This window comes from Ostrea edulis, chromosome 4 (genome assembly GCF_947568905.1).
Source record: "Ostrea edulis chromosome 4, xbOstEdul1.1, whole genome shotgun sequence".
NCBI lineage: Eukaryota > Metazoa > Mollusca > Bivalvia > Ostreida > Ostreidae > Ostrea > Ostrea edulis.
Window position 1 is genome coordinate 41,540,191 of NC_079167.1, and position 27,695 is coordinate 41,567,885.

The following is a 27,695-nucleotide window of genomic DNA, read 5'->3' on the forward strand; positions in this document are numbered from 1 at the left end:
ACAGACAAAAGCTTACACACACCTGTTATCTTTATCTAAAAACACCCGTGTTCAAAATCATCACTAAAATACTTGATCATTTTCTTCACTAAATGTGTCAAAAATGTTTACTGGACTTTTGATCTATGTACAAATCTGATATGTAATACAAGAACAATGTCCCATACCTAGTAATAATCCAGTAGATGATTGTCAGCACTAGTCTGATAGGCTGGTCTACCTAGTAATAATCTGATAGGCTGGTCTACCTAGTAATAATCTGATAGACTAGTCTACCTAGTAATAATCCAGTAGATGATTGCCAGCACTAGTCTGATAGACTGGTCTACCTAGTAATAATCCAGTAGATGATTGCCAGCACTAGTCTGATAGGCTGGTCTACCTAGTAATAATCCAGTAGATGATTGCCAGCACTAGTCTGATAGGCTGGTCTACCTAGTAATAATCTAGTAGATGATTGCCAGCACTAGTTGGATTAGGCTTGTCTCCCCTTTTTCGGTAAATAGTTGCTTTTGTTTGTTTTACATCCCTTCAATAATTTTTGACCCTTATTGACAGCTGTAGGTGAAGTATCACAAATTCATACCTACACTTGTGTATGCTTAGCGCTCAGGGCCATAGCAGTGAAGGTTTTCTTAAGGACCAATACCTGCTGCAACTTGGGACATCCGTTTTTAAAGTCACAACTCAAAGACTTGTGACATTCAATTTCATTCGTAAATGTCAAGTGTTTGGTGAAGAAGCAGTCACTATCTATGTTTATGTTGTGGGTTTGACGCGGCCATGACATGAGTGGAGATCAAACTCACGACCTCCCCTTTATGAAGCAAACACTGGTATTTAGTTGCAGTTTGCATAAAAGCACGATGACAAATGTAATCTGATTGGTTTTCAAAATGGTTATAGTGACACAAATATTCTCTAGGTTCTTCCAGCATTGATCGACAAAAATTTAAAAAATCCCAAAATTATTAGACAGTTCTAACACTTGCTATAATTGGTCCATGTCTACTTCAAATATCGAAAACATGAGTGAAAAGAAAAGTTGAGAAGAGAAAGTATGTGGGAAGGCAAAGCTTCCTACCGAGTTAGTAGTTAGACAGAACTGATAGAGATTGATTGATTGTTTGATGTTTTCTGCCACACTCAACAATTTTTCAGTTATATGGTGGCACTCAGTTTTTATTGGTGGAGGATAGAACCCAGATACAATGTACCTGAGAAGAGACCACTGACCTTCCGAAAGTAAACTGGGAAACTTTCTCACTTACCGGCGCGAGCGAGATTCGAACCCGCGCCGACAGAGGCTGTGTGATTTTGAGCGCAATGCTCTAACCACTCGGCCATGGAGAAAGAGAGAAGGAGAAGAAAGTCGATCATAATGAACGAAATAAAAGTGAAGCAAACTTCAGATTCGAGCATGAAATCGAAATTGAAATAAACATATAGAAATGTTCTGAATTCTATTTACTTCTCCTTTATTGTCAAAAACTTTAAATCCATTTTCATTTTAGTTAAAATGAATTTCCAAGTAGTATAATAAATAGTTCTAGTTAAATTTGATTCAGTATAGTATTAATTATATAACTATGGCACATTCCAAACTAGTCTAGTTGGCAACTGCTACAAGTTTTTGATGCAGATTGTTTTCAATTATTTCCTGGAAATGCAAAATAAAGTAAAACGAATTGTGCACAGGGACTAAAGATTAGATACAGGATTTTTTTTTTTTTAAGATCAGCCCAATTTCAAAACAGGAAAAAAGTCTAGTGGATTTCAGAGTTTTAAGGAACATTAATTACATTGTTTTATATATTCTACTTACCACTTTCTTCTTGTCTAGAAATCTAACTCTTCTGTAGTCATCTTTATCCCAAACCTGTAAAAAATATTTCAAACATTTATCTCACACCTGTAAAAAATATTTCAAACATTTATCTCACACCTGTAAAAAATATTTCAAACATTTTGTTTATCATATTATGATTTGTACATGCATATTATGTTACTCGCACAGCTGCACTGTGGAACAGCTCATTTAGTTGCAGGGTGTATGAAACCTTGGAGGCTATATATAGACCCCAAAATGTGCATGGGCCCTTAATCAGACAGGGTTGGCAAAAAAGTGGTCAATATGAGTATTGACCAGGCTGGTGGTCAATACTGGTTAAAACCGGTCAATATTGGTTGATTGAAAATTATTTGGTCATTATAGTCTGTGTTGTTGGTTATTTTAAATGTTTCAGTGGCCATTATGGTAAATACTGTAATTCATAACATGCACTATCAGTTTATAATATACTTATGAAATTACATTTGATTATTTAATGAAAATATTAATCAACAATTGATCCATATAATGAAAAGACTTAATTTTTCATCTTTATCTTTGCAAGAAATGTACAAAAATAGGAAAATGGACATTTTAAATCACAATTGAACAGTATTGACCACTTGGGGAGTACTGACCGGGACGGTTAAAACCGGGGGCAGTTTTAACCGCCCAACCCTGTCAAATCAAGGACTCACATCACATTGAGAATATCTAACGTATATATATATATATATATATATATATATATATATATATATATATCACGATTGTTGTTGCTCTTCTGACTTCATAATACGATGCAAATTCCAAGTCCCAACTATCTTGCATTGGAATTCTACGATGTCGGACTCAAATGCCAATAAGACCAAAAATAAAAATTGTTGTGTTTCCACTATTAACCCAACCAACCCTAGATTTTAACCCCAACCCTACAAAAATCTTTAGAACTTTTTTCCTGAAAAAAATATGTTTGTGATTGGGAACACTTCCCCTCTAGGTTGATTTTCTCACTAAAACACGATTAAGCCTCTTTAGCATGATAATATAAACATTACCACAAAAAGGTCTTTTGTTGTTTTGAATGAAAATAATTACAAATCTGTGCAATTCTGAATAAGCGTGACACACATTCAACATGCTGCTATTACTACCTCAATAGAATTGATAACACGGTGAAGAAAATATCAACATGCTCAGGGTTGGGTGGTTAAAACCGCCCCCGGTTTTAACCAGTTTTAACCGTCCTGGTCAATACTCCCTAAGTGGTCAATACTGGTCAATTGAGATTTAAACTGTCCATTTTCCTATTTTTGTACATTTTTTGCAAAGATAAATTAAGTCTTTTCATTATAATATATGGATCAATTGGTTATCAATAATTTTCATTAGATAATTAGATGTAATTTCATAAGTTTAATATATTTGGTTTGCTGAAACTGTGATCATAATATCTTCAGAACTATAAAAGAGGGTCACATATAGCATAACTAGACAATAGGATCTGCTTATACATGTACCTGGACAGATTAAGAATAACAGGTAGCTGGACATTAAATAAACACAGTGATTTAATATGAATTGGGTGACAGGTGCTGTAGATAAACAATGTGTTGCAATGGACAGAGCTGGAGATGTACCTGAGCACAGGAAACAGAGTTGACAGGTGTTAATTTGCATACTCTGGGACCAGAGGGAACCCATGTATATGTAATATTGTTATAAAAACATCACCAACACACCCCCTCAAATGTTTATTTAACAGTTAAATGAAGATTTGAAACAATAGGTAGTTCTTGATAAACTGAAGAATTTGAACAGAAATAGAAAACACTTCCCCCATCATACTCAGGGCTCGAAATACTCGCAAAATGCGAGTACATTTGAAAAATAGCGAGTAAAAATAATGGACACTCGAAAATTTTAGCGAGTGGTGATTTACAAACTATGATCGTATCGTATACGGTGATGCGCTATTCGCTTTTCTCAAACTTGCACTCTGAATCATACAAACGCTTACATGACAACCGATTTCAATAACCGTTTTTATCCGGATTTTTCTTTAATGATTTTTAGCTCACCTGAGCTGAAAGTTCAAGTGAGTTTTTCTGATCACCCGTATTCCGGCGTCCGTCTGTCCGTCCGTCTGTCTGTCCGTCTGTAAACTTTTCACATTTTCAACTTCTTCTCAACAACCACTGGGCCAATTTCAACCAAAGTTGGCACAAACCATCCTTAGGTAAAGGGAATTCTAAATTGTTAAAATAAAGGGCCAGGCCACCTTCCAAGGGGAGATAATCAAGAAAACGTAAAAATAGGGTAGGGTCATTAAAAAATCTTCTTCTCAAGAACCACTGGGCCAGAAAAGATGAAATTTATATGAAAGCTTCCTTATATAATGCAGATTCTAAATTGTTAAAATCATGGCCCCCGGGGGTCGGATGGGGCCACAATAGGGGATCAAAGTTTTACATACAAATATATAGGGAAAATCTTTAAAAATCTTCTTCTCAAGAACCACTGAGCCAGAAAAGCTGAGATTTATATGAAAGCTTTCTTATATAATGCAGATTCTAAATTGTTAAAATCGTGGCCCCCGGGGGTCGGATGGGGCCACAATAGGGGGTCAAAGTTTTACATACAAATATATAGGGAAAATCTTTAAAAATCTTCTTCTCAAGAACCACTGGGCCAGAAAAGATGAAATTTATATGAAAGCTTCCTTATATAATGCAGATTCTAAATTGTTAAAATCATGGCCCCCGGGGGTCGGATGGGGCCACAATAGGGGGTCAAAGTTGTATTATTTTTTGTTGGTTTTTTTGTTGTTGGTTTTTTTGTTGGTTTTTTTTATATAGTGCAGATTCAAGTTTGTTAAAATCATGGACCCCGAGGATTGGATGGGGCCTCAAGGGGGCATCAAAGTTTTACATACAAATTTATAGGAAAAATCTTTTAAAATCTTCTTCTCAAGAACCACTGAGCCAGAAAAGCTGAGATTTATATGAAAGCTTCCTGATATAGTGCAGATTATAAATTGCTAAGATCATGGCCCCCGGGGGTCGGATGGGGCCACAATAGGGGGTCAAAGTTTTACATACAAATATATAAGAAAAATCTTTAAAAATCTTCTTCCCGGAACCACTAAGCCAGAAAAGCTGAGATTTATATGAAAGCTTTCTGATATAGTGCAGATTGAGGTTTGTTGAAATCATGCCCCCCTGGGGTAGGATGGGGCCACAATAGGGGATCAAAGTTTTACATACAAATATATAGGGGAAATCTTTAAAAATCTTCTTCTCAAGAACCATTGGGCTAAAGAAATTCATATTTACATGAAAGCTTTCTGACATAGTGTAGATTCAAGTTTGCAAAAACCATGGCCTCCAGGGGTAGGTTTGGGGCCATAATAGGGACTACGGTTTTACATGCAAATAGATATGGAAAATCTTCTGATATGGACCAAGGTGACTCAGGTGAGCGATGTGGCCCATGGGCCTCTTGTTTAAGAAACTCGGAGTCAAAGAAATGCTTTAGAGATTGGACATCGCATATCGACATGTGCCACGAGTCCTGTTCACCTATAGGGGTGATTAAATTGAATAATTCCAAGTATAATGTTTTTGTTAATATTTATTTATCTACAAAAATATCGGAGTCTATGTTTTACCAAGTCTTCCAGTAGTTATTTTTATCAGAATCATGAGAATGTCCTATCTAAATTTATTGTCATATTGAGGTCGGGTTGTAGTGACGACACGGGTGCATTTCTCACCGCGTAGATGATTATCAAAAAAGTCATAGGACTAGTGATCGTGCTGCTTATAAAACCATGAGTTCTGTATTCGCTTTAAAAAATCACTAATGACGACCCTGATGTGGCATGAAATTGGAAGACTGGATCTAGACCTGCGGTAAACAAGTTGTGGATTAGACTGTTAGAGGTGCGATAATCAAGAGACCTTGACATTGCACCATATGACTTACGTTGCCCGTTGACCCACTAGGCTCAGTAATGATGGGGAAATTCATTGATTGAAATAAATATATATATAAAAAGAGCACTGCTTCATTATTTTCATTTTAGCTTGTAGGTTTTCATTTTAGCCTGTGGATTTTTTACCCACAGGCTAAAATTAGCCTGTGGTAGAAAAAGTTAATTTCGACCCCTGATACTATCTATGGCTTCAACAAAACATGGTTTAGGAAATACCACAATTTTCCTCTCACATTCACTTTCTGACCTGAGACACAATCATGAAGCCTAGAGATCCTATTTGGAATTTCTATGATATTGTTGAGGACAACAAGACCATGTAGCAAGATGTAAAGACTGCAATGCTGTTGTCAGTGCCAAAGTAATATGGCTACAAATTTTTTAATTTTTACAATAAACTTTTACATCTTCCCCAATTTAACAGAGTCATTTTCATTATTTATTTAATATTATGACTTGCAAGTATATTATAAACTGATAGTGCATGTTATGAATTACAGTATTTACCATAATGGCCACTGAAACATTTAAAATAACCAACAACACAGACTATAATGACTAAACAATTTTCAATCAACCAGTATTGACCGGTTTTAACCAGTATTGACCATCAGCCCAGTCAATACTCATATTGACCACTTTTTTGCCAACCCTGAGTCGTTGCTGCATAAGAGAGAAGGAGGCTGAAATCCAATACAAATCATGCGTATTTTTATCTTGGTTTATATGTATTTGCAGTACGTAATATTGGACATCTTAACACCGTTTCTTCTTTTCCACATAAAACATGAGTAGATGTACTTCTCGTGTGCTTTTCTCAGGAGCATGTGATATATTTACTCTCACTAAAGAGGGATAATCACGTTTTAGTGAGAACTTCAGTTGGAAAAGTTCTCAGTTCTCACTATAGGGTAAGTGTTTCCATCCTGTCTAATCCAATTTTTTGACTACTGAAGACAAATAATGCATTCACATTTTGCACTTGGGTAAGCCATAGACTTTCTGTTGTTATCAAAATTTTGTTTTGTGTTTCTCGCTTGAATTCAGACATATTTGCACAAGTTTTATTTCAACATCGGTTTTTCACTAGTTAATATGTATACGGTGTGACCGTTGGACCGAGCGAAGCATGTACGTAATGGTCATTGGAATGTCCCAAGTGGTAATCATAATTCCGTTAAGTACGGTAGATTATGATTCATTTAAAATATATATATTTTGAATGAAATTTCCTTGTGCTAAACACCCAGTAACATCTCAATATTAAAGGAGTTTATATGGGGACAACAGTTTTACATGATCCGCCTATTCATTGAACGCGAGAAATAAAACGCAAGGCGACGTAAACTGTGCATTTTGACGTCACATTTAGCCTCGACCTTTTTTCTCTTTTTCAAAGCAAACAATTATAAACAGCAATAATACATTCCGTATGCAATGAAAAAGGCCGTTAAAACTAAACTAAATTAACCAATAAATTCAAAATGGTAAAAAAAAAGTAACCGTAATTTTATCATATATTCTTATTCAAAGAAACTCATGAACTCGTTCATCTATTTAGTCGTATTACAGTTTTATATGTATTTATTTGCTAAAACCTGTTACAGTGATAATTATACTATTCACTTTGAACAAACTGAGTATTTTAATTACGAATAGCACGTCAGAGTCTTCTATTATTGGCATTCAAAATAAAACACGAATAACTGTTGAAGCAGGTAATGAAAAAATAAATGGCGGCGCCCATATGGATCACGAAAATTTTAGTGAACATATATAAAAGTTATCTCTTTTTCTTTTGCTGATTTTGACTTTTTTCTTTTACATACGTGTTACCTTTAGAGCCTTGCTTCGCGGACGGGCCTTCGGCTTCGCTCGGTATAAGTTGCATTTTAAAACACAGATAACTCAGTTGTTTATAATGAGGATGATAGCAATTAGGGGGAAATGCTGACCAAATGAAAATTGTATCATGAGATACAATGCTCCTTTATTTATTTGATTGATTTCACCAAACCTGTTGGCATATATATTATGTATGCCAACAGGTTTGGTGAAATCAAATAAATAAATAAAATCATTCATTAATCAAACTTGCCTGGCCTGTGTGTGTCACTTCGTCCACGTTTCTCCCTTCATCGGGTTTTGTGGCTAACAACCGCACAGACGTCTGTAAAACCCGCACTCGTGCAAGTGCCCTTGTCAAAGCCATCAAGCCTACAAATTTTGTTTCTACGACCTTCACCTGTGTAAAGATAAAATGTATATCGAGCCCGAGTGTTGTTTTAGATACTGTTAAAACTGTCATTTAAACTTCATGGTGTTATTTTAGATACTGTTAAAATGTCATTTAAACTTCATGGTGTTGTTTTAGATACTGTTAAAACTGTCATTTAAACTTCATGGTGTTATTTTAGATACTGTTAAAATGTCATTTAAACTTCATGGTGTTATTTTAGATACTGTTAAAACTGTTATTTATACTTCATGGTGTTATTTTAGATACTGTTAAAACTGTCATTTAAACTTCTTGGTGTTATTTTAGATACTGTTTAAACTGTCATTTAAACTTCATGGTGTTGTTTTAGATACTGTTTAGATACTGTTAAAACTGTTATTTAAACTTCATGGTGTTATTTTAGATACTGTTAAAACTGTCATTTAAACTTCTTGGTGTTATTTTAGATACTGTTAAAACTGTCATTTAAACTTCATGGTGTTGTTTTAGATATTGTTTAGATACTGTTAAAACTGTTATTTAAACTTCATGGTGTTATTTTAGATACTGTTAAAACTGTCATTTAAACTTCATGGTGTTATTTTAGATACTGTTAAAACTGTCATTTAAACTTCATGGTGTTGTTTTAGATACTGTTTACATACTGTTAAAACTGTTATTTAAACTTTATGGTGTTATTTTAGATACTGTTAAAACTGTCATTTAAACTTTATGGTGTTATTTTAGATACTGTTACAACTGTCATTTAAACTTCTTGGTGTTATTTTAGATACTGTTCAAACTGTCATTTAAACTTCTTGGTGTTATTTTAGATACTGTTCAAACTGTCATTTAAACTTCATGGTGTTGTTTTAGATACTGTTTAGATACTGTTAAAACTGTTATTTAAACTTCATGGTGTTATTTTAGATACTGTTAAAACTGTCATTTAAACTTCTTGGTGTTATTTTAGATACTGTTAAACCTGTCATTTAAACTTCATGGTGTTGTTTTAGATACTGTTTAGATACTGTTAAAACTGTCATTTAAACTTCATGGTGTTATTTTAGATACTGTTTAAACTGTCATTTAAACTTCATGGTGTTGTTTTAGATACTGTTTAAATTGTCATTTAAACTTAATGGTGTTATTTTAGATGCTGTTAAAACTGTCATTTAAACTTCATGGTGTTGTTTTAGATACTGTTAAAACTGTCATTTAAACTTCATGGTGTTATTTTAGATACTGTTAAAACTGTCATTTAAACTTCATGGTGTTGTTTTAGATACTGTTAAAACTGACATTTAAACTTCATGGTGTTGTTTTAGATACTGTTTAGATACTGTTAAAACTGTTATTTAAACTTCATGGTGTTATTTTAGATACTGTTAAACCTGTCATTTAAACTTCATGGTGTTATTTTAGATACTGTTAAACCTGTCATTTAAACTTCATGGTGTTATTTTAGATACTGTTAAAACTGTCATTTAAACTTCATGGTGTTGTTTTAGATACTGTTTAGATACTGTTAAAACTGTCATTTAAACTTCATGGTGTTATTTTAGATACTGTTAAAACTGTCATTTAAACTTCATGGTGTTGTTTTAGATACTGTTTAAATTGACATTTAAACTTCATGGTGTTATTTTAGATACTGTTTAAACTGTCATTTAAACTTCATGGTGTTGTTTTAGATACTGTTTAAATTGTCATTTAAACTTAATGGTGTTATTTTAGATGCTGTTAAAACTGTCATTTAAACTTCATGGTGTTGTTTTAGATACTGTTAAAATTGTCATTTAAACTTCATGGTGTTATTTTAGATACTGTTAAAACTGTCATTTAAACTTCATGGTGTTGTTTTAGATACTGTTAAAACTGACATTTAAACTTCATGGTGTTGTTTTAGATACTGTTAAAACTGTCATTTAAACTTCATGGTGTTGTTTTAGAGACTGTATATAAACGCTGATTATCTGACTGGTTTGTATACATTGATTCTTTATGCAAGACATTTTCACAGGAAATAGGTATTTTATGTCGTCTGCAAAATTTTATGCCAAATGCAGCATTAATGGAAATTTATAACACTGTTATCTTTCCTGAGGTTAATTAAGTTCATCATTACTACTTTGTATATTGTGGATCAGCTCTTTGGACAAATCGGACATGTCGTAATTCACTCCGCACTTAACATTGTTTGGCAAGCCTAAAAACCAAAAACATGTAGTCTGCGGTGTAAATACGTTTGTAGATTTGGTGTAGCTTAGTGCTGGAGGTATTTATTTGTAGTTTTTGTTTGTTTTGTTATTCTTCTCTATCAATATTGACCACATTATGTAATTGTTTTTTGTTTGTCCTGAAGAAGGGACATGTCATCCCGAAACTTTGACAATCTGGTTCGTGTTGTTGGTCAGTTTAGTGCTTTGTATGTACATTTTAGTGCTTTGTATGTACATTTTAGTGCTTTGTATATACAATATTGTGTAGATATATATATATATATATATATATATATATATATATATATTATGGGGGTGTATTTTAGTGCTTTGTATATACAGTATTATGTAGATATATATATATATATTATGGGGGTGTATTTTAGTGCTTTGTATATACAATATTATGTAGATATATATATATTATGGGGGTGTATTTTAGTGCTTTGTATATACAATATTATGTAGATATATATATATATATTATGGGGGTGTATTTTAGTGCTTTGTATATACAATATTATGTAGATATATATATATATTATGGGGGTGTATTTTGTTTTTGATCCACCACTCCTTTGTGTCTACAGAGACCACATGTAAACGAAACTTGCCAATGATGTGTATACCCCCCACCCCCACCGTCTATTTCTGTCCATGAATACACGACTCTGCGTATGAAATGCCTATTCCTGCCTATTCCTGATCTAAACATAGGCCTTCGTCTTTCTTTTGTTTATAAAGAAACAATGACCAAAACATATTTGCATGGAAATATCTATATTTAATTCATTGCGGAGAAATTTTACACAATTTTCATAAAATACGATTTGAGATTGCTTTTTTACTATCAGATTTATTTTTCTTCATTTATTTTACGTATTCCGGCATTTTATTAAGGTCTTCCGTAACAACGGAAGACCTTCTACTGATTGTGCTGGTTAAGATCATTCTTCTTATTCTTTCTTTTTTTCTTTTTTTTCCTAGACGCCAACTTTGAAGCTTCATATCTCGCTCATTTTAGCATGGATTTTGCTCAAATTTTCAGGGTTTATAAACTTTACAAAACAATTTTAAAATCATGTACTACATTTCAGAAATTCCCTTCTGTTCACGAGTTATTCCCCTTTGAATGAAATTTTAGGGACTTTGGTTTCCAGACAAAGGCTCCGACACTGTATAAGCTTGAGCAGAAAATGCATTGAAAATGAAAAGTAGGAGCATTGTAGTTGTGCACATCGTTTTTGGTTTTTTGATTACAGCGTTCGAAATGGTGGTTGACAGGGTTAAAAAATTAGGACGTCTAAAGGAGCAAAAAATTACATATATTTTCCTTTGTATCTTTTAAACTACTAAAAATATTTTGTTAAGACGTGTAGAACAAAAGTTGTGCAAAATGTTAAGAGCTTTCTTTTGATATCCCTCAAAAGGGGCTAGTCCCTTAAATTGGGGATCTTCAAAGTTTTCGCTTTATAACTCAAAAACGGTAAATATTTCGATATGGCTTTCGCTGGAAAAGTTGTTATTTAACATCTTATTGATCTCATTAACATAATATTTTGCTGGAGTATTGTGTTATATATGAGTAAAAAGCTTGACCCGCAAACAGGTAACCGTATCATTAGGTAGGTGAAGGGGGAAAAATATGTGTATAACTTAAATAAACTTGCTTTAATTGATAAATCTGACTTCATGAAATGCTAATATTCTTTTAAAATAAGGTTTTAACGTGATCTATGGTTCCTTTAAAAATCATCTATCGACAACTTTTTTTATTATTTAGTAGCTTTAATATAAAATCATTCCAAAGAAAAAAAGAGGAAAAGGTTATCTCTTCTACGTTTGTTATTAAACAACGATATATTTAATTGAAGAAACAAACCTTCAAGCATAGAATAACTCAGTCATTAACTACACGCATCTTACATACACCGCGGGGTTTGTTTTTGTTTACAATTACGTAACCGCCTCGAAGAACCATCGCGTGTGAACCAGGGCATGCGCACAAAGTAAACATTGTCGTCCTAAATATAACACAGAATGTTATGTTTTTTATCATAATGGATTTTTCGAATAATTCAGTCTTTCCGGGGATGTATATACTTGTTTATACGTCCCTAGTCTTACGTTTTATTTGTTTTAAATTCAAAACTCTAGAGCATTGAGTCAGGCATCAATTTTAAATTCTGCAATTTATTAATATACAGTTCGTTTCTCAATCATGTCTAATACGCCAGTTTCGAGATACGAACTCTTCTGTATAGGAGGTGCATTTAGTGGAACTTTGAATGCCTAAGTGGGACAGAGTGGATATACAGCCAACAAGGAAGACGATGAAATGTATTAAAAGCTGCTTCTTTGTAAATGTGGGAAATACTAAATACTATCGAAAGAAATGTTTTACCGAAGTGGAAACATACAAACAATGTCATATTTGCAAGAAATATCTTGGATATGGTACCTATGACCAGCAAAATAACGTGATAGGATATGAATTCTATGTATTTAATTACTTCCTAAATACGTATTACTTACTTAGTGTGTGTATCAGTCGAATTCGGGTTATTAAACAGCGTATGAGAAACTTACTGAGCACATGCACTTACGCTGTGATGAATATCTGTCCCACCCCCGCGTGTAAACAAATTCTTTCACGCCTTACTATGTACGAGAGTTCTACAAAGGGAAATAAATCGGACGTATCTCGAAACCGGCATATTGAATATGTGTTTAATATAAGAGATTCATCGCTGCTGGACTAGTGATCTGTGATTTCACACTACTTTAACTGAACACACAAGCTTTACTCAAATTCTTCGTTGTGAAAAAGAAATTGGATACATTTTACAAACATAACGAATTATTTCTGAACATGTTTTGAAATCAATAGTTTATAATCATGATTAAATCAAATCTAAACATGCGTATAGAATATTCAGAAACCCATGGCCGACCAGTTTCATTTCAAATGATTTGTTGTTTTATTGTTTAAAAACAATGACTTTGATTAAACACTGATTCAGAACTCCTGGTCCAAATTGTGTAACTTCGGCACATGCCCCTGGCGTGAAATTCATACGCGACTTCTGTGCGCACTGTGTATATAATATACCTACATGTATTTACGCAGATAGATATTAAAGTTTAATAAAATATTCAAGATTTGAGAGCATTTTATTTGATTTGTATGTATAAATAATTCAAACTCGTTGAATTATTCTCTTCAGTCTGAATATTATGCTATCATAATTTTGTTGTATGATAAAATATTGGTAACAGCTATAAACCTTTATTGTATGTCCTGAGCCATTTTTATGTCACACAGCTCCGACGGAAGACCTCTCGTTGCTTTGCAACGAGCTTTGCTCTAGTTTAATGACGGTTTAGACTTTTAAAAAAGATAGCTGACAGCTAATGTCCCTTTAAGACAAGTGTATCTCGCTGGATAAGATTTCTAACACATTAATAGTGACAGTTTTGTCAAACAGCTGTAAAAGGATCTTATGACTTTTGGACTTTTTAAAGAGATTTTAGTCATAAGATAGTCTTGTGAAAGTGGCCCCAGGTATGGACTTGAAGACATAATAAAACAAATATATTTAGCTTACCTACATTATCCTCTTCCAAAGGGAGATCCCTATGTATACGGAAGCCCATTAGTGCAAACCAAAACTAAATTAAAAAACCGAAATTATTAAATTAAAAAAACGAAATTAATTATACTAAAAAACAAAAACTAACTAAAAAATGAAATTATTAAAAAAAATTAAATAAAAAAACAACAAATTATTAGATATAAAACTAAATTATTGAATAAAAACCAAATTAATAAATGAAAACGAAAATATTAGATAAAAACGAAATTAATATTAGTCTCGCTTACCCCAGACTCCATCTTCCCAAGTCAAGGGTTTCTGTTCATGGAGCGGAGCGGATCAGAAACCCTTGACTTGGGAAGATGCCTAGACTCTCGCTCTTGAGACTTTGCACGAGAGCGAGAGTCTGGGGAAAGCGAGACTAAATTGATATATTAAAAAAAATTAAATAAAAAAACGAAATTATTGAATAAAAAACGAAAACGAAATTATTAAATAAAAAACGAAATTAAGAACCAGTTTCTGAGAATATAATGTGTGTGTCAGTAGATATGGCATGTCAAACGTTGCAATATTTGATCTTTTCCATTTGTATTGTATAATTTTCCATTTGTATTCTATATTTTCCATTTACATTGTATAATTTTTCATTTCCATTGTATAATTTCCATTTGTATTGTATAATTTTCCATTTGTATTCTATATTTTCCATTTGTATTGTATAATTTTCCATTTGTATTCGATATTTTCCATTTGCATTGTATAATTTTTCATTTGGATTGTATCCCGGGAATGTTTATTTTGATTTGTTACGAAGGATTTCATTAGTTAACGTCACTGATGTACCACATCTGTAGACGTGCTTAGCACACAGGGCCGTAGCAATGACGGTTCTTTATCGTGCCAACGCCTGTGCAGCGATACGGAATATCTGTTTTTAAGGTCATTACGGAAAGACCCGTGATTCTCACTTTTAAATGCCGAGTGTTTGGCAAAGGAGCAATCACTGTCTTTGTTTATATCTTAGGTTTGATGCGGCAATGACAGTAACGGTTCTCGAACTCACGACCTCTCACCCACAAACCAAGCGATATATTGCTGAGCTACCGCGATCAGGTCCATGTAGGACTAGTTATTTTTTAAAATACGTAGCTAGCTCTAGTAATGGCGAATCCCCCACCCCCTGATCTTTTTTTTTTAAATAGAACTCTCCAGAAAAGCATGCACATTTTTATTTAGTCAGAATTCAGTAGATTCGGGGGACTTAATTCGGCCCTTGGGTCCCCACCAATCAGCCAATTGTTAACATCGAGTTTGGCTTGTTACAACTATTCAATGGATTCAATGGAGTTATCGTTTATCGAATTTGTTAATGCGCGAGATGTTGAAGAGGTAAAGTTCAGGAGCCACGTTTCGCAGGAATGTACCGTATTTGCTAAGTGTAATGGCGTACACCCCCCCCTCCCCAATTAATTGAACGCTTTTATGCGTCTAATGTGATCAGCATATTCAAACTAGTCTCCTATTTAACCACTGGCTGATCTAGATAATTCTGAACGAAAGGATGCAGTAAACTACTGGGGCGCGTTTTACAAAAGAACTTACGACTTACGACAAACTTTACTTACTGGAATTTTCAACTATATTGTAATTTATTCACTCTGAATGCAAGATATTTTTTTAAAGAAAATATTGAAAATTAGCCTCAGAAAAGTTTTAATTCATTCATTTAAAGTAATAACTGTATAATACGATTTAAGACTTGCGACTTTGTCGTAAGTTGTTTTGTAAAATGGGCCCCTGGATGTCTGGGGACTGCCCCCCCCCCCCCCCCCCAATTTTTAAATTTAAGGTAAATCTTGGTATCTTGTTTAGAAAAATGTATTAAAAGATAAAAGAAGCAATAATTTCTTCCATTCCCGGAGAAATAAATGACAAAATCTTTTGATTTCTTAAATTACTTTATTGGGAGAACTTAATTTTTCCAGAAACCCTTAAAATTTACGTCATTTTACTAATTTTACTTTATTAAAAATGACATATTTCAAGCCCTATAAAATCTGTAAAATCCAGCTTTCGGGGGCTTCGCCCCCTGGACCCACTGGGGGCCGCCTCAAGGCGCCCCCAGACCTCCTGCCTCATAAAGTGGCGCCCCGTAACTGCAATTCCTGGATCCGCCCCTGTAAGTCCCCTGGAACAAGTGCGTTTTGACAAAATAAAACGCACATGCATGCTTTTTTGACATCTATATATAAAATATCATATTTGTGAAGGAAAGGGGGGGGGTCTCCCGGCGAAAGATTCCACATTGCTAACTACATGTATGTTCAACAAGTCCTTATATGGAACCGGTCGCGGTAGTTCAGTGATATATCCTTTGGTTCGTAACCGTGAGGTCGAGTGTTCGAGTTCTACTCGTGTCATGGCTGCATCAAACCAGTTAATACTTTCCCATACGCATTGCTATCTAAAAGTGAGAATCACAGATCTTTCGGATAATGTGACCTTAAAAGCAGACATCCCGTGTTGCGACAGGCGTTGACACGTTAAAAAAAACCCACTGCTACGCCACTGTGCGCGTGATGTAGCATAGTAAGTCTATTTGTGGTACGTCACGGCTAAATATAAGTGGGACCTAAACTAATGAAATCCTTCGTAACAAATCAAAATAAACAATCCCTCGGATGCAATACAAATGAAAGATTTTGCAATGCAAATGGAAATTATACAATGCAAAACGAAAAAAATATATAATACAAATGGAAAATATGGAATACAAATGGAAAATTATACAATACAAATGGAAAATTATACAATACAAATGGAAATTATACAATGCAAATGAAAAATTATACAATGCAAATGGAAAATATAGAATACAAATAGAAAATTATACAATACAAATGGAAAATATAGAATACAAATGGAAAATTATACAATACAAATGGAAAAGATCAAATATTGCAACGTTTGACATTCCATAAGTAGATCAAACATTAGATGGGCATGGACACGATTTGAGCTGAAAATTTTCAAATTTTATTTTTCTATTTTTACTGTTTGTAATGCTTAACTAAAGTATTTCTAATGGTCAACCAAAATTTGAATAGCAGTTGTTGAGTTTCAAGTGGGATACAGCACTCACAATTCTTTGTTATGTAAACAAGGTTCGTGCCATGTTTTTGTTAACATATAAATTACGTTATAGAAAATGGCATGTTTAAACCAAAATGAGATGTGCCAAACACTAGAAACTATTTGACTGTGTTCAGAATTAACTTTTTAATTAAAAATTTTGCTTTAATTGAAGCTTTTACGGGTATATTCAACCTACGTATAAAACGAAAACATGGTGCGAGCTTTGTTTACATAACAAAAATTTGTGAGTTCTATATCTCTCATGTACCTTGACAACTGACATTCAAATTTTGCAGACTATTTGAAAAACCTTAGTTACGCATTCTAAACATTAAAAATGAAATTTGAAAATTTTCAGTTCAAATCGTGTCCAATTGTTCCAATGAAGGAAACATGTTTCCTACTTCTTTGATTTACGGCGATTTCATCATCGCCAATGAAGTTATTACAGAAATCTAATGACATTATAAAACAGCCAACTTATCCATTCACTACACTTTTAACTACTATGTTCGCTGAAAGGTCCCAGACCTCGTGTATCGGATTACAGGATTTCTCCAAAATTACTTCAACACTAGCCCCCATAAATCTAGTAAGAAATATATGGCTCCTATTAGCCACGTACCTCAACAATCACTTGACTCTACACTAATTGTTTCGGCGATGTGATACGAGGTTACATAGTATTGAGCTAATTGATTTGATTGATCGATGAATTGAATTTTTGCTGCATGCAAATCCGCCTTATCAGAAGTCTATTTGTACTTCATAATTATCATGCAGTTTAATTATTCTGAAATAGAGGATATGAGCATATCCCCTAAATTTTTATTGCGTTGGTATGAACCACACGATAGGTACAATGTAGAATAGAGAAAACGTCTTTGTCTCTCTGAAGGATGATACAAACAATTTTTTTCCTTTCGAAGAGACTTTATATGATGTCATTCTTTTATAAAAGGGGATAATTCCTTGAATTCTTTTGCCCTTTGACTTGGAGAGTGAAATATTTTCCGTATTTCCAAAAAAGTACAAAACAATAGTTATCATGGTAAATTAGTTTATTCTTCATTTGTTTACCTTTTTTATCCCTCAAAAAATGATTGTCAAGGAGAACAAAGTGTACTGATATTAGATTTACAACATAACATGTAAAATATTTAAAATTCATTACAAATTTTACACTCGGAAAATATTAGTTGCTGCTTCAATAAAATTACATATATGGACATTGCACCCTCAGTAAAGGTTTACAAATTAAATAAACTTCATAATATGTTGACTTAATGTTTAAAGTGTAATATAAACTTAAAAACATATACCATACGCGGTGAATTTTCTGAGGAGAAGCAAAATTGTAAAAACTAGAGCAAAAGCTCATTGCAAAGCAACGAGAGGTCTTCCGTCGAAGCTGTGTGACATAAAAACCTTGAACTTGACCATATGTCCTTGGGTCAGGTCCTAATGCAGCCTCAGTTAACATGAAAATCTGTTGTAACGATATAAGTAGTTTGGCTACGCTGGCGATTCTGACTTCTCGTATGTAATTATGAAATAGTTTGAGAATTTAATATATATCATTGAAATGAAGCTATAAAGGTGTACTATAAATTTTTATCGTTAGGTGTTTAATAAATTTATACTACTCAAGTACATGCGTGTATGATCTCATTCCACGAATCAGTCTTTTGAGGCGCGCGTGTATGTGGGGTTAAATTATTTCACTTTTCAGTCCCAATAATGAAGAAAAAAATTATTATTTAAATTTATGAAATGTATGGCTCAGGACATACAATAAAGGTTTATAGCTGTTACCAATATTTTATCATACAACAAAATTATGATAGCATAATATTCAGACTGAAGAGAATAATTCATCGAGTTTGAATTATTTATACATACAAATCAAATAAATTGCTCCCAAATCTTGAATATTTTATTAAACTTTAATATCTATCTGCGTAAATACATGTAGGTATATTATGTACACAGTGCGCACAGAAGTCGCGTGTGAATTTCACGCCAGGGGCACGTGCCGAAGTTACACAATTTGGACCAGGAGTTCTGAATCGATGTTCAATCAAAGTCATTGTTTTTAAACAATAAAACAACAAATCATTTGAAATGAAACTGGTCGGCCATGGGTTTCTGAATATTCTATACGCATGTTTAGATTTGGTTTAATCATGATTATAAATTATTGATTTCAAAACATGTTCAGAAATAATTCGTTATGTTTGTAAAATGTATACATTTTCTTTTTCAAAACGAAGAATTTGAGTAAAGCTTGTGTGTTCAGTTAAAGTAGTGTGAAATCACAGATCGCTAGTCCAGCAGCGATGAATCTCCGATATTAAACACACATTCAATTAGACATAATTGAGAAACGAACTGTATATTAAATTGTAGATTTTAAAATTGATGCCTGACTCAATGCTCTAGAGTTTTGAATTTAAAACAAATCAAGCGTAAGACCAGGGACGTATAAACAAGCATATACATCCCCGGAAAGACTGAATTATTCGAAAAATCCAATATGATCAAAAACATAACATTCTGTGTTATATTTAGGACGACAATGTTTACTTTGTGTACATGCCCTGGTTCACACGCGATGGTTCTTCGAGGCGGTTACGTAATTGTAAACAAAAACAAACCCCGCGGTGTATGTAAGATGCGTGTAGTTAATGACTGAGTTCTTCTATGCTTGAAGGTTTGTTTTTCAATTAAATATATCGTTGTTTTAATGACAAACGTAGAAGAGATAACCTTTTCCTCTTTTTTTCTTTGGAATGATTGTTTATATTAAAGCTACTAAATAATAAAAAAAGAAAGTTGTCGATAGATGATTTTTAAAGTAACCATAGATCACGTTAAAAACTTATTTTAAAAGAATATTAGCATTTCATAAAGTCAGATTTATCAATTAAAGCAAGTTTATTTAAGTTATACGCATATCCCCCCCCCCCTTCACCTACCTAATGATACGGTTACCTGTTTGCGGGTCAAGCTTTTTACTCATATATAACACAATACTCGAACACAATATTATGTTAATGAGATCAATAAGATGTTAAAGAACAACTTTTCCAGCGAAAGCCATATCGAAATATCTACTGTGTTTGAGTTATAAAGCGAAAACTTTGAAGATCCCCAGATCCCTAATTTAAGAGGCCAGCCCCTTTGTAGGATATCAAAAGAAAGCTCTTAACATTTTGCACAACTTTTGTTCTACACGTCTTAACAAAATATTTTTAGTAGTTTAAAAAATACAAAGGAAAATATGTGTAATTTTTTGCTCCTTTAGACGTCCTAATTTTTGAACCCTGTCAACCACCATTTCGAACGCTGTAATCAAAAAACCAAAAACGATGTGCACAACTACAATGCTCCTACTTTTCATTTTCAATGCATTTTCTGCTCAAGCTTATACAGTGTCGGAGCCTTTGTCTGGAAACCAAAGTCCCTAAAATTTCATTCAAAGGGGAATAACTCGTGAACAGAAGGGAATTTCTGAAATGTAGTACATGATTTCAAAATTGTTTTGTAAAGTTTATAAACCCTGAAAATTTGAGCAAAATCCATGCAGAAATGAGCGAGATGTGAAGCTTCAAAGTTAGCGTCTAGGAAAAAGAAGAAGAAAAAGAATAATAAGAATAATCTTAACCAGCACAATCAGTAGAAGGTCTAATCTTAACCAGCACAATCAGTAGAAGGTCTTCCGTTGTTACAGAAGACCTTAATGACATTGGCTGATTTTCTCAAGACAAAGAAGAGTTATCTCCCATAATATAAGAGTAAAATGTTACAATTTCTGAAAATATTTTACAATGGCATTTATTATACCCGCACTTTCTAAAGAAGGGTTCGGGTATATTAATTGTTGTTACCCTGGTCCGTCCGTCTGTCACACTTTCTTCTTCCTCAAACTGCTCTTTTATTTCAAGTGGTAACAAATTAATCTTTTGGAATATGATAGGTGGTGTACTGTAGATATATGATAAGTTTTTAGAATATTCCATTTTACCCTGGGGGCAAAACGGGGGTCAAAAAATGACGTTTTTTCAACAAAAACCTGGTTCCCAGAACTCCTCCTACATTTCATGCAGTAGCCCAATCATCTTTTGGAAGATGATTGGTTGGGTCCTGTAGATGTGCAATAAGGTTTCGGAATTTTCAATTTCACCCTGGGGGCCAAATGGGGGTCGAAAATGATGCTTTTTAACACAACCCTGGTTCCCAGAACTCGTCTTACAATTTACACAGTAGCCTAATCATCTTTTGGAAAATGCTTGCTGGTGTCCTGTAGATGTGCAATAAGGTTTTGGAATTTTCATTTTCACGCTAGGGATAAAATAGGGGTCGAAAAATGACGATTTTGTACAAAGAAATCCTGGTTCCCAGAACTCCTCTTACATTTTACACAGTAGCCTAATAATCTTTTGGAAGATGATTGCTGGTGTCCTGTAGATGTGCAATAAGGTTTTGGAATCTTCATTTTCACCCCAGGAGTCAGATGAGGGTCGAAAAATTACGTTTTTTTGCACAAAAGAACCCTGGTTCCCAGAACTCCTCTTACATTTTAAGCAGTATCCTAATAATCGTTAGGGAGATGGTTGCTGGTGTCCTGTAGATGCACAATAGGGTTTCGGAATTTTTATTTTTGCCCTGGGGGCCAAGTGGGGATCGAAAAATGACGATTTTGTACCAAAAAAAACCCTTGTTTCCAGAACTCCTCTTACATTTTAAGCAGTATCCTAATAATCTTTTGGATGATGATTGCTGGTGTCCTGTAGATGTGCAATAAGGTTTTGAAATTTTTATTTTCACTCCTGGAGTCAAATGAGGGTTGAAAAATGACATTTTTGCACAAAAGAACACTCAGGTCTCCAGAACTCTTTTTACGTTTTAAGCAGTATCCTAATAATCTTTAGGAAATTGGTTGCTGGTGTCCTGTAGATGCACAATAAGGTTTTGGAATTTTTATTTTTGCCCTGGGGGCCAAATGGGGGTCGAAAATAATGCTCTTTGTACAAAAAACCTTGGTTTCCAGAACTCCTCTTACAATTTATGCATTAATTAATTATAAAATAACGATTGTGGCTTCTTTGCCAGTAACACCAATATGACGAAGAGTATATTTAAAGGCAAACACTTGTGTGCGGGTATTACTGTCTTGTGACAGCATCTAGTGATTTTACTGTTTTTGTCACTCTTGGTTTTCCTTTGCTATTCATCTCTGAAAACAATAAAGAAATGCCTAATACAGGATCTCTTTGATGTGCCATTTTACGTTAGTTTCTGCATTATGACGTTTCCCAGTAGAAACTGGAGAAAGATGACTGCATGCTTCCTGCTGACATCTTATCTATAGCAATGATCCAAGTCCACACCGTTTTTCGTCCTCGCAATGTCTTAAATCTAGTGGTCTACCACAAGCAGCACAACCTTTTCCCAAATTGTCCACTAGAATTCCAAGTTCCACAAATCATCTCCCACTTCTCCAACAAATCACCTCCTCGTGCTCTTCTTCCGATTCCTCACTCTCTGATGCATCAGATGGATGCGCGTCTTCATTTCCTAGACATTCTTGTGAATTATCACCAGACGAACAATTTTTTCTTGATTCTTGATTCATCCAACTTCTCCTCGATCACCACGTTATTATTGGCATCAACATTCACTATCTTACGTCCAAGGGATAATGCATAACCTTTCTTAGCATTCTGTAACCTTTGATGATGTTTTTTACTAATAAATCTTCCTGATTGTTTCCTCCTGAATGATTCTGGTGTCATAATTGTTTACTGACCCCTTTCCTGCTCTTAAAACATAGAAGATTTCCAAACAACAATAAATGAGAAAACCAAAACCAACCAAAATATTTTTTACCATGGGAACTCTTCAGTGCTAAAGGTAGAAAAATTTGTTTATATCATATGACCCGAGGGCGCCTATGCGCCCGAGGGTGATAACCCTACTCAGACCTAATAATTTGTGATGTCTCCCTGCTAAACAGTCCATAATTGTATATTGTCACATTCACTCAGGCGTCATCACAGTATTAGCAGATTCGTTATCACTAACGTCACCACACGGCCGTCCACTAGTGTCTAGTTATCCGCCTACTCAAGCGTAACTGATATGGCATCCGCCCCCACACACGTAATTACGTGTATCTTTTATCACAATGTTATGTAATGGATGTCTGTTACGTATATTTACGAAAATCATTTACTATTTAAAATCACGTTTATCTTTTTTTTTTCCCCTTTCTTTTTTTATAACCAGTCTTATGTAATATACAGAGAATATGTGCTCTGTGAAATGTCACGAGATAACCTGATTATTTGTTTGTTTTTCTTATTTTTAACTAAGTCGTGAGTTTTCGTTGATAAAATGTGTCATTTTACTTGGTTTTAACATTTTCTCATAGCTTCTTGTGACGCGGTGAACTCCGCTATGATAAGGGTCTATCACATTACATCATGGGCGGAGGCACGGGATCTCAGAATTCACATACCACTTACAGACATACTAGGGCTATTATTTTACGATGAAGATAAAAAAAAAAATCTGTATATACCTTATACTCAACTAAGTGTATACTTCTAATAGTTTGTTCATTCAGAAATATATGAGAGAAGAATATATGATTATTAAAGAAATACAATGTTTTAAAATTTTCATCTTGATCGTAAGGGTCCACTAATTTTATATATTTTGTTTTTAATTGAGTCGTGAGTTTACATCGTTAAGCTGTGTCATTTTACTCAGTCTGATGAAACCCCATCCCTTCTCCTATCACGCCTGGCGAGTCTAAGGAGAAGGGGTGGTTGTGATTTTAATCAAAAGACATTTTTCTGAGAATTTTATAATATTTTCTTATGCAATTAAAAGGTGCAAGGTGAAGATAACGAACAGTGATCAATCTCATAACTCCTACAAGCAATACAAAATAGATAGTTGGGCAAACACGGACCCCTGGACACACCAGAGGTGGGATCAGGTGCCTAGGAGGAGTAAGCATCCCCTGTTAACCGGTCACACCCGCCGTGAGCCTCATATCCTGATCAGGTAAACGGAGTTATCCGCAGTCAAATCAGTGTGCCAAGAACGGCTTAACAATCGGTATGAAACACGTCAGACAGCATTTGACCCAATGCGGGGTTGTATTGACGAACTAGATCGTTATAACGACCATAGAATTTGCGAAATGCTGACTTCAATCGAGACTGTTGAAATCCCTGTACCATCAACTTGTTTGTCAGTAGCTTACCTCGATTTAAAAACTGACTATACCCAGAACAAGCTCTTGCATATCGAATCAGTTGAGATATATAAACACCATATGCAGGTGATAATGGAATATTGCTACATAAATGTGGGAAGTTGACGATGGAGAAGCTGAAATCATCCCGTCTGTCATACGGTTGAGTTGTCTGTTTGCCGTTAATGTCTACTTTCAATAAAATATCTAAGTATGAAGCAGAAGTGGACGACTCTGTGGTGTCCTTTATTTCGAGCTGACAGGGATATATCAAATCGACATATGAATGAAAGCTATCATTGTTAATAGACAAAACGTCATCGATATATCTAAAAGTCGAATTGAAGGTCACAGCGAGAGATTTTTTCTTCTCACGTAGAAGTTTTTGAATAAATTCTGCTTCATATGAATATAAAAACAGGTCAGCTAACAAAGGAGCACAATTCGTGCCCATGGGAATTCCAACAGACTGTAATTTCCTTCGAGTTATACCCAAAACGCAAGGTTTTCTGTCAGCAATTTTATGTTTTGAACAATCGGGGCTTTAAGGAAGTTACGTGTAACTCCTGTCCTGAGCTTCTGAGCACAACTGCGCAGGATGCTACATCTAAGTATTTACTGGTTCAATACTGATCCCATTGGTGCAAACATATCACACATCTATTACCGAACTCTATCCACTTGAAAAAAAAAGTGTCATTTTAAATTTTGAAAGGGTTTGGCATCCAATATATATTCTATTCTTATACTCCTATACGTGTATTTTAGTTTTATAATTTATGATACAAGTAGTTTTAGAGGCTTGGAACTAGTTTAAATGTTGTAATTTATTGAATTGGGTTGATATGTTTTGCAAGCAGAATACCGATTATTTAAAAAAGCGCCAATAATTAAATCTCTAACACCCACTTTTTTAAAGTTTCATTTTAAGACAAGACCTTGAAAATTATGTAAAGTTTTAGAAATTGACATTACTCATAATACATGTATGTGCTTTTGAACTTTCAAATTTGATATCATGAATTTTTTTCGCATATCAAGTGCAAAAAGGTCATTATTTATTTCCATTATACTTGTATTAAACTTTTTAAATCTGTGTTGTTAGAAGACATGATTATGTATCTATTTTATGTAATGATTGATTTGTGTTGCTTTTGTTGTGTTGACACCAACAGACAAATCAAGTTTAGGTCTAATGGAATAAATCTTTGAGTCAATAAATTGTAAGTGCAAAAAGGTCAGGTTTAGAACACTGTAGTTCAATAACAAACATTGAGACCCGTTTTTCTTTTTAATTTCATAATTATCCTTCAATGTAGAAATCAAAAATATACTTCCCAAATAATTTACATTACTCCAAATATCAGGCACAAACTTCTTTATAATTTATCGATCATAAAAAGTTCGATTACTCTACTAAATGAATATGCACGAGATATTCTTACGGAACTATATACCAAAACAGAAATATCTTAATTTCATAAAAAATTATAAAGTGGGTAAATATACATATTGCTAATCAAAATATGGTTTACAATTTGTTAAACTTTACACAGTGAAACCTGTCTAATTCAACATGTACATTGTCGAAATAAACTGTGTAAAACCAAAGAAAATATGAAATTGAGAACGAAATAAGGGTCGGAATGCCTAGTGAAACGGGTTGCACAGGGGTCGAATTAAGCAGTTTTCACTGTATTTATTTAATTCAAAATGATTACTACAAGACTATTTTTCAACGGATGCATGGTCTATTTAGAATCGTTTTATATATGTGTACATTTTACATAAAATTAATAAAACCTCGTTGCCTTTTTGCACACTGAGAATGAATTCATTAAACTTGAGTGGTAATATTTTTTTATTTGGAAATATTTGTAAACTGCCTCCGTGTGTCAGTACTAACGTTTTTAGACGGAATATTTTGTAAATGATACCTTCATGTCACACACCTTGTCAGTCTACTGCGTGTATATCAAAGAAAGCCAGTGTAGCACAACCGATTAAGTGTACTACATTTCACATAATACTTAATATATAAGACATTGTGAAGTATCAAATGTTTGTTTGAAGGCAAATTATTGGGATGTTGTTAGATATTTTATTTCGGGGGAAAACGAGATAGTACTGACAACAGAAACTTTATAATGCTATAAAAGAGTCTGATGTTCCAAACACATCCTTATTAAGATATATATTTTTGAATTTTCTATTGCTACTGTATATAAATTGTGTTTAATTCCTTATTAAATGAAAGTCACACTCTTTCCAAATCAAATTGTATCTAAATGTATTCAAGAAATAAAGCAGAACTGGGTCGAATATTTAAAACATATGTTTGGGTGCATAAGTAAACCAGACATTTAATGTTTTAAATATAAAATCAAATTGAATCATAATCAAAACGAAAGTAATGGGTGTAATCGTGATCGACGCATGCGTTTAATGAGAACCCAGAGACAGAAGAAGACCATTATTTTCCTGCAATGTAAGTATTCTGATTATTAAGTAGATATATTTGTAACTGAAGACAAATAATTACATATCTCTTGTATATATATATATATATATATATATATATATATATATATATATATATATCGATGACATTGCAAAAGAATCCATCTCAATTAGATCGAAGGTGGTAAAGGTTGACAATGCACTGTATTCAAAATGGTGGACGTGGTGTCGGTTCATGCAGGGGACTGAAATTAAGAGCCATGTTACAAATTAATTGGAAATATTATCTTCTATAATTAATAACTGATGTCTTTGTTAGCAGTGATTTCAACTGTTGAAAATAGCTCAAAAATAGCTCAAATTTCTAATCCGTGTATACATGCGCGAATCCCATCTCCCTACCTATATTTCTCGGAATTTGAAATTTCTTGGTAATAATCGATATTTTTAAAAACATTACAACTCGACATTCTAAACGAGTTAAAGCTGTGGAAATTTTGAATTCTACAAGGAAATAAAATTAATCTTGGAAATGCATTATGATTACCGATGACAATGAATTTGTGCTGAACCTTACAAAATTTCAAGCCCCAGTCAGATCATACAATTATATGGAGAGTTTTGTGGTTCTAGTGGAGGATTTTCAACAAATGACATTGTAAAGACAAGTGAAGGTGGGTTATACAATGTACTTATACAATATATTTTGTTTATACGGTGGATTATACAATATATTTTGTTTATACGGTGGATTATACAATATATTTTGTTTATACGGTGGATTATACAATATATTTTGTTTATACGGTGGATTATACAATATATTTTGTTGCGTATGAAGCATAAATCGAGTAGACAACAGGCACAGTCAATTCTACAGGTACAAATATATTATAAAGTTTTTTGGGTTTTTTTTAACTTTAACAAAGAATTACCAATAAATAAAAAGTTTGCAATGTAATC

General features: G+C 33.7%; 2 protein-coding genes across 4 annotated transcripts in view; one reads left to right on the forward strand and one right to left on the reverse strand.

Moving 5' to 3' along the window:
* The window catches only part of LOC125670090 (uncharacterized), a 675,065-nt gene that overhangs the window by 581,447 nt on the left and 65,923 nt on the right, over positions 1–27,695 (forward strand). The window contains exon 1 of one of the 3 annotated variants that reach the window (XM_048905044.1): positions 26,700–26,760. The exons of 1 other annotated variant lie outside the window; for it this stretch is intronic. The gene's annotated coding sequence lies outside the window, so the exon portion shown is untranslated. Of the gene's footprint in view, positions 1–26,699; positions 26,761–27,202; positions 27,407–27,695 lie in introns of those variants that run through there. One more of the 3 variants, XM_048905042.2, reaches the window with a different exon arrangement.
* The window catches only part of LOC125670094 (NADH dehydrogenase [ubiquinone] iron-sulfur protein 6, mitochondrial), a 67,034-nt gene that overhangs the window by 2,515 nt on the left and 36,824 nt on the right, over positions 1–27,695 (reverse strand). Inside the window, exons 3-5 of the mRNA XM_056162657.1 lie at positions 13,877–13,940; positions 7,927–8,073; positions 1,826–1,879 (exon numbers count right to left, since the gene is read on the reverse strand). Of these exons, the coding sequence (XP_056018632.1) occupies positions 1,826–1,879; positions 7,927–8,040 (168 nt within the window). The 5' untranslated portion in view covers positions 8,041–8,073; positions 13,877–13,940. The remainder of the gene's footprint in view (positions 1–1,825; positions 1,880–7,926; positions 8,074–13,876; positions 13,941–27,695) is intronic.